The following is an 8,541-nucleotide window of genomic DNA, read 5'->3' as shown; positions in this document are numbered from 1 at the left end:
CAGAGGAAGGAAGTGACTTGTCCAAGGTCACCAAGTGGGCCACTGACATAACCGGAAACAGAGCCCAGGTCTCCTGAATCCCAGGCCTTTGCTCTTTCTATTAAGTCAAATGGACGTAGAACAGTCAGGAAACAGTTTGGTTATAGCTGGGTTGCAGCGAGTGTGCTTGTGGCAGATGTGTCTAGTATTTTAGATATTACCAACAACATTTAAAAATGTTATTGCCCCCTATGTGTGCAACAAGAACGTTGTTTAATAAAATAAAGTTTGAACTTTTAAAACATTTTTACAATTCCTATGAAAAAACCTGAATTTATTGGATGACCATATTCCTTTAGAACAATTCACTTCAACTCACACAAATAATAAAAATTAAATAATCAGCAAAACTCCGCTGTATAAATAAAATATATTTTGCCCATATATAGTGAATTTCAAATATGCCCCTTTCCCTGTGAAAAATATAGGTAGATGTACATTTTCAAAATGAAGATTGATCTTAAAAAGGAAAACTGTAATTTAGAGACCACCACACTAATTGAGAGTTCATTAAAATGTTTCAATATCAAAAACAAATTAGGAAAAAAATCACTTTTTTGTAGACATAAAACAAGCCATTTGAGAAAATGAGAAATAGTTCAAAATACAAGTACAGAGAACTTCATCCATTTTCTTCCAAAAACTGGGTTTGGGAAAAGCGGCTACCTAAGGCAAACGTTTCTAACTGGAATTTTGGCAATTTGTAGCTGTAGTTTTGAGAAACAAGTTATTTTCTTTAAAGCAGTTTGAAATGTGCATATTGAAAACAGACTTGTGATATCTCGGAGACCTGTCATGTTATGCAAAGGCTGATTATTCATCCTGGCTGTCTTGCCCATCTGATCCCTCCAAACCCATCCCACTCTTTGGTCTAGTGCCCTCTCTCACGTCCTCTTCAAAATGGTCCTTGCCCCTTCAACTAGCCTCTCCTCAGCACAGAGGTGGGCAAACTACGGCCTGCGGGCCACATCCGGCCCGCGGGACCCTCCTGCCCAGCCTCTGAGCTTCTGGCCCAGGAGGCTCACCCCCGGCCCCTCCCCTGCAGCCTCAGCGTGCCATGCTGCAGGTGTAGTGTATTAAACTGCTCCGCGTAGGAATGTGCTACTGGTAGCAGTTACGGAGAGCAATTTACTACACTACACTGGCGCAACGCTCTGGGCAGCCGGGCAACACTCTGGGCGGTGCGGTTGTTGCGTCACCAGCCACTGGTGCTCTGTACTGTGTGGTAAGGGGGCAGGGAGCAGGGGGGGTGTGGATGGGGCAGGGGCCCTGGGGGGCTGTCAGGGAACAGGGGGGATTGGATAGGGCAGGAGTCCCGGGGGGGGGGGGGCCATCAGGGAGTGAGAAGCAAGGGGGGGGGGCAGATAGGGGGTGAGGGCATAGCCTCCCCTAACTGGCCCTCCATACAATTTCCAAAACCTGATGTGGCCCTCAGGCCAAAAAGTTTGCCCGCCCCTGCCTCAGCAGGTGAATAAGCTCATTCTCACTGTCCAGCTGCTATTGCCTATTGGCTACTTCTTCAGCAAGAGCTGCTATGATCTCCATGCCAAAGTCCTCTCTCAGTCTCTACAGCCACCCATCTGCTGTTGTGACAGGGCGGATGATGGGGTAGGGCCAGGCAGTAGGAGATGATTACTCATGTGAAGAGTGCAGGCAGGAAGACAGGGTGACTCTGAACAAGGGGAGGCAGAGCTGGATAAAAATTATCATAGGTAGTTATTCCACCTTGGCCCTCAAAGTGGCTACACCCCCTTCTGCCTCTTCTTTCAATACCCCTCAAACAGCTAGCATAAAATCGGGAATTCAGCCATTCCCCAGAAGATAGTCTGTATCAAAATTGTTCATCTCTCACAAGCCAATTGTAACCAGGATATCTGCTTTCCTGAAGGCCATCTCGTCTGCCTTTCTAGATGTGTACTTCTGGCTACTTCCCAATATGAAAAAGGTTCCAGTTGCTCAAGTCTTTATATTAGTATCGTGAATTGGTCTCTGAGAAGTCTGCCTTTCAGTATTTCACAGTACTGCTGTTTCTCAGAATAGAAGACGTGATGCATCAGACTGCAAGGGAACTGTGCGTTGAAATTGGCTCTGAGGAGTCATTTTGTTTTGGTGAAGAAAAAGCGGCAGTTTCACTTTGTGCCATTTCAATGCCTTCTTTTGCCAGTGCTGTCCTTTTGCAATGATTGGCAGATTCCTCTATAGAAGCATCTGGCCTTCCACTTTCAGGGGGACTCAGTACCTGATCGGAGACGGCCAAAGTGTTTGCATTCACAGAACACACTAGAAGAGTGCTGTTCCTTGTGGATTCCTCATGGAGATTTCGCGGAGATGGGATCTGCTTCATGGAGCCAAGACTTCCCCAGTGAGATTCCTCTAACGACTGGTTGCAGTTAGACTGTAAGTCTGCTCGGAAGCAAAGTGAAAATGAATTTTGAAAGTGCTCTGTGGGCTAGCTTTCAAAAGTGAGATTCAGGCCTTGAACATCATATAGCAGTGATTTACTTTTTACTGACTTTAAAAGCAGAAGAAAATACAGAGTCACAAGTGAATATTTTTGTTCTGTTTTAGTTGAAGTGTTTAAAGAAAAATATAATAGCATTTCAATTTAAGGTAGCCCAATCCAGTGATACTCAGACCGCGGCTCGTGAACTGCAAGGGGTGCGTTAATGTGTCTTCTGCAGCTCTTTGCAGCACATGATAGTAAAACACTGTGTGACTTAATTATTAACCAAAGTTATTAACCAATCAGGATGCTTTTACTATGTTATTAACCAATTAAGTTAGCAATTTGCACTCAGTTAACAACATATTTGCTGTAAGAATATATATATGTACACCCTAAGTATTTCCCCTGTCATACTGTTTAAGTATGAATAGTACTCTAGTAAATGAAACAATGAATTCATACTACTGAGGCTCTTTTGGGTAATGCTGATTGCTAATTTGGCTTCTGAACCACTTTGGGCTGAGTATCACCGGTCTAATCATATGCAAGGAGCCAACAAACAGCTGGAAACAGGGGAGTTTGAATAGGAATTTGTAGGAATTGGGGAAGGGGGGAAGAGGGGAGCGTGTGTGTGTGTGTGTGTGTGTGTGTGTGTGTGTGTGTGTGTGTTTTTCTCTCTCTATCTCTCGCCAGGAGCTTAGGCGGGAAGGCTATGACAGGCTACAGAGGCAGGAGTGGTAGTGACCCAAGGAATGGAAGAAACAATGTGGATAACTGGGTGTGGAAGCTGAGGGATGTACATTATCCTGGAGTGGGTACCTGAAAGGTGCTTTGTTTGGTGTCCAGTGCCGCCTGATAGATCTGATGGAAGAGAAGACTGGAGGCTCGGATCCAGGCAGAAACTATGGCTGAGTTTTGATGGGGACTTGAGCAGATGATGGAGGGAAGGCAAGTGGAGGCTGAACAGAAACTTCAGAACTTGCAGATGCAAGCTGGATGGGGGAACTTTGAGGGTGGATTGCTGGATGAGGAAAGTGGCCAGTGGAAGCATGTGATAAAAGTATCAGGCAGAGGAAAAAAGACAGGATAGTGAAGGAGAAATAGAGCACAGGGATAGGTTTACTGAGTTGGAATATTAAGAAGGGGCGCAGCAGGCGGTAACAGAAGGTGGAAGGGCAAGAAAGAAGAGAAAAGCGGCTAGTCCTAAAAGAAGAGGGGAAGAGTCAATGGAGACAGCCAGAGTTCAGAGGCCCAGAAGGACAGAGGATGAGTTGCAGAAGATGGCATGTGAGAACAAAAGACAAGGGGTCTTGCAGCCGGAAAGAACAGAAAGAGGAAGGCCAGAGAGCTGCACCAGGAAGAGTCAGATCTACATGACTGGGGACTCCCTATCAAGAAGAACAGACAGGACAGTCACCAGAGCTGATCTGAAGAACAGAAGGGTGTGCTGTCTACTGGGAGTTAAGATATGGGATGTGTACATGAGGCTGAAGAGGAGCCTAATTGGAGCAGGAAAGAATCCACTGATTATCCTTTACAAGGGGACAAATGACATAGCCAGATTCTCACTGGAACACATCAATGGAGACTATGCCAAGCTGGGGAAGACACGGAGAAACAGAGGCTCAGGTGATCTTCAGTGGGATTCTACCTGTCCATAGAGGAGGAGAATGAAGGAGAGACAAGATGATGATGATTAACAGTTGGCTCAAGGAAGTGGTGCCATAAGGAGGGCTTTGGGATGTTCAACCACTGGGAGGCATTCACCAACAGAGGACAGTTCTCATGGGATGGACTCCACCAGAGCAGAGTGGGAAATAGACTGCTGGGATGGAGGTTGGCACAACTGATTAAAAGAGCTTTAAATTAGGATCTCGGGGGAGACTGCTAGGAGATGCTCACGTAATCTCCACGCCCGATTCTAACGTGGAGCAGGAGGAAAATTAAAGAGAGGACCCAGCAATGGAGGAAGGAACGACAGAGGGTAGAAGAATGGACATCAAGAGGAAAAGATTGTTACTGTCAGTGGTATTGGCACTGTCAGGTAGGCGATACTGGCAGGAGAATGACTGTACCTAATTGGGCGAGGAATCTGGGTGAAGCCTAGTACAAACAGCGAAGATGTCTGTACACCAATACAGGGAGCCTGGGTAACAAAATGGAGGAACTAGACTACTGGTGCTTAAAACCAGATATTATAGGACTAACAGAAACACGGTGGAATAGTAGTCATGACTGGAGTACAGTTATGGATAGGAATGTGCCGTGCAGAAAAGGCAGAAATAAAGGTAATGGTGGAGCAGCAGCACTGTACATTAATGACAAGGTAGACTGTAAAGAAATTGACAGTGATGGAACGGATAAAGTGGCATCTGCTTGTGTCAAAATCACTTTGGGAAAGAAAGCTAACACAGGCTCCACTGTGACAGTGTTTGGAGCATGCTACAGACCCCCAGGATCCAATCTGGGATATGAATAGTGACCTTTAATGAAATAAATACTACGGTGAATTGGCGTGATTATGGATGACTTTAACTTCCCAGATATAGATTGAAGGACAAGTTCTACTAATAATGGTAGGGCCTAGATATTCCTGGAGTTGATAGCTTACAGATTTCTTCATCAAATCAACATTTTAGATTTAATATACGTAAATTGCAAGGTCCTCATAGAAGAACTGGATGTACAGAACAATCTTGGTTCAAGTGATCATGAGTAATTCAGTTTAAACTAAATAGAAAGAAACAAAAATAGGTCAGCAATTAAGGTCCTTGATTTCAAAAGGGCAAACTTAAAAAAATTAAGCAAAGTAATAAGGGAAGTGGAAAGGATCTGAATGTGGAGGAGGCTTGGAAGTCAAAGTTGCAGAAGCTATCTGAAGTCTGCATCCCAAGCAAAGGGGAAAAAAATTCATAGGAAAGGTTGCAGACCAAAGAGGATGAACAAGCATCTCAAACAGGTGATTAAGAGGAAGCAGAAAGCCTGCAAGGAATGGAAGATGGGATGGCTCAATTAGGAAAGCTCTCTCTTGAAGGTCATAAAAGCATAGGGTTAAAGTGAGAACTGCCAAAAGCCAAGCAGAGTTGGACCTTGGAACTGAAATTAAAACCAGTAGGTAATGAAGAGCTATGGGGTAGTGGCAGGGTGGCTAATGGAAATGAGGATGTGGAAGTAGAAGTTACTACCACATCCAAGGTTGAAGTCATTCTCAAACAGCTTAATGGGAGCAATCGGGGGCAGGGGGGCAGGAAAGGGGCAGATAATCTCCATCCAAGAATATTAAAGAAACTGGCTCATGAAGTTGCAAACCCAATAGCAAGGATTTTTAACGAATTTGTAAATTCAGGGGTTGTACCCAATGGCGGGAGAATTGCTAATACAGTACTTATTTTTAAGAAAGGGGGAAAAATGTGATCCAGGAAACTATAGGCCTGTTAGTTTGACCTCAATTGTATGCAAGGTCTTAGAACAAATTTTGAAAGAGAAAGTAGTTAAGGACAAAGAGGTAAACGGTAATTGGGATAAAATACAAAACGGTTTTACAAAAGGTGGATTGTGTCAGACCAACCTGATCTCTTTGACTATTAGCGCTAAATATGCCCAACGGCCTGTGATGGGATGCTAGATAGGGTGGGATCTGTATTACTACAGAGAATTCTTTCCTGGGTGTCTAGCTTGTGAGTCTTGCCCACATTCTCAGGGTTTAGCTGATCGCCATATCTGGGGTCAGGAAAGAATTTTCCTCCAGGGCAGATTGGCAGAGGCCCTGGGGGTTTCGCCTTCCTCTGCGGTGTGGGGCATGGGTCACTGCAGGAGGATACTCTGCACCTTGAAGTCTTTAAACCACGAGTTGAGGACTTCAATAGCTCAGACATAGGTCAAGGGTTTGTTACAGGAAAGTGGGTGAGATTCTGTGGCCTGCGCTGTGTGGGTGGTCAGACTAGATGATCATAATGGTCCCTTCTGACCTTAAAGTCTATGAGTCTTTCTTTGAAAAGATAACTGATTTTTTAGACAAAGGAAATGCAGTAGATCTAATCTACCTGGATTTCAGGAAGGCATTTGATACAGTTCCACATGGGAAATTATTAGTTAAATTGGAGAAGATGGGGATGAATATGAGAATTGAAAGGTGGATAAGGAACTTGTTAAATGGGACACTACAACAGATCATACTGAAAGGTGAAGTGTCAGGCTGGAGGTTACTATTGGAGTCCCTCAGGGATCCATATTGGAACCAATCTTATTTAAAACAGTTTTATTACTGACCTTGGCACAAAAAGTGAGAGTATGCTAATAAAATTTGCAGATAACACAAAGTTGGGAGGTATTACCAACAAGGAGGAGGACTGGAAAATGTAAAAAGACCTGGACAACCTTGAAAACTGGAGTAATAGAAATGGGATGAAATTAAATAGTGCAAAGTGCAAGGTCATGCATTTAGGGACTAACAACAAGAATTTGAAGTTGGGGACTTATCAGTTGGAAGTGTATTGGACAATCACAGGATGACTATGAGCCGCCAGTGTGATGCAGCCATGAAAAAGGATAAAGCAATCATAGCGTGCATCAGGTGAGGTATTTCTAGTAGAGACAGAGAAGTGTTAGTACCACCGGTGAGACCTCATCTGGAATACTGTGTGCAATTCTGGTCTCCCATGTTTAAGAAGGATGAATTCAAACTGGAACAGGTACAGAGAAGGGCTACTAGGACGATCCGAGGAATGGAAAACCTGTCTTATGAAAGGAGACTCAAGGAGCTTGGCTTGTTTACCTTACCTAAATGAAGGATGAGAGGAGAGATGATTGCTTTCTATAAATACATCAGAGGGATCAATAGCAGGGAGTTATTTAAGTTAAGGGTCCACGTTGGCACAAAAGAAAATGCAGATAAACTGGCCATCAACAAGTTTAGACTTGAAATTAGATGATGGTTTCCAACCATCAGAGAAGTGAAATTCAGGAACAGCCTTCCAAGGGGAGAAGTGGGGGCAAAAAAACTCCTAATTGGTTTCAAGACTGAGCTTAATAAGTTTATGGAGGGGACAGTATGAGGAGGTTGCATACAATGGTATGTGACCCATCTGCAACTGCTAGCAGCAAATATCTTCATTGGCTGGAGATGGGGCCCTCAATGGAGAGAGCTCCGAGTTAATACTGTTCAGTGAATTCTTTCCCAAGTGTCTGGCTGGTGGATCTTGCTGACATGCTCAGGGTCTAACTGATTGCCATATTTGGGGTCGAGAAGAAATTTTCCCTCAAGTCAGATTGGCAGAGACCATGCGAGGTTTTCACCTTTCTCTGCAGAATGGGGCCTGGGTCTCTTGCAGGTTTGAACTAGAGTAAATGGTGGATCCTCTGTAACTTGAAGTCTTCAAATCATGATTTGAGGACTTCAGTAACTCAGCCAGAGGTTATGGGTCGATTACAGGAGTGGATAGGTGAGGTTCTGTGACCTGCAATGTGAAAGAGGTCAGACTAGATAATCATGATGTTCCCTTCTGGCCTTAAAGTCTGTGTGTCTAATGTAATGTTTATTTCTCGACTGTCTATGTTATGTTTTTGAAAAAAGTTGTTCTGTTTTAAGTACAGTGAATCAGAGTAAAGCAATAATGGTGAAACTGACTTGTGATAGTTGATAGATTTTCAAGAATTATGGTAAAATATAAAGTTTTAATTTTCAGAACCAAAAAATGTCATTTGTGACAAAGTATACCATTGTGGAATTATTTTTATACAGAATGCTAAAATGCAGATTTTTGGATACTAGTTTTGTTACACACTCATAAATCTCACTGTTACAGTTGCAACAGAGCAAGTAGAATCATAGAATCATAGAATATCAGGGTTGGAAGGGTCCTCAGGAGGTCATCTAGTCCAACCCCCTGCTTAAAGAAGGACCAATCCCCAATTTTTTTTGCCCCAGATCCCTAAATGGCCCCCTCAAGGATTGAACTCACAACCCCGGGTTTAGCAGGCCAATGCTCAAACCACTGAGCTATCCCTTCCCTGTGTAGTGACGATTTTAGCAATGAAAATCTATTTGTCAACTCTAA

At 43.7% G+C, this 8,541-nt stretch overlaps 1 protein-coding gene across 2 annotated transcripts in view; it reads right to left on the bottom strand.

Moving 5' to 3' along the window:
- Positions 1–283: 283 nt before the first annotated feature.
- Positions 284–8,541, bottom strand: part of LOC125631914 (palmitoyltransferase ZDHHC11) — a 91,707-nt gene continuing 83,449 nt past the window's right edge. For both annotated transcript variants that reach the window (XM_048839384.2, XM_048839383.2), the window contains exon 11: positions 284–2,442. In XM_048839384.2, coding sequence (XP_048695341.1) covers positions 2,093–2,442 — 350 coding nt within the window. In that variant the 3' untranslated portion in view covers positions 284–2,092. The remainder of the gene's footprint in view (positions 2,443–8,541) is intronic.

The sequence above is a fragment of the Caretta caretta genome, chromosome 2 (genome assembly GCF_965140235.1).
Source record: "Caretta caretta isolate rCarCar2 chromosome 2, rCarCar1.hap1, whole genome shotgun sequence".
Classification (NCBI taxonomy): Eukaryota; Metazoa; Chordata; order Testudines; family Cheloniidae; genus Caretta; species Caretta caretta.
Note: the sequence above shows the minus strand (reverse complement) of the source record. Positions and strands in the feature narration are given on the sequence as shown.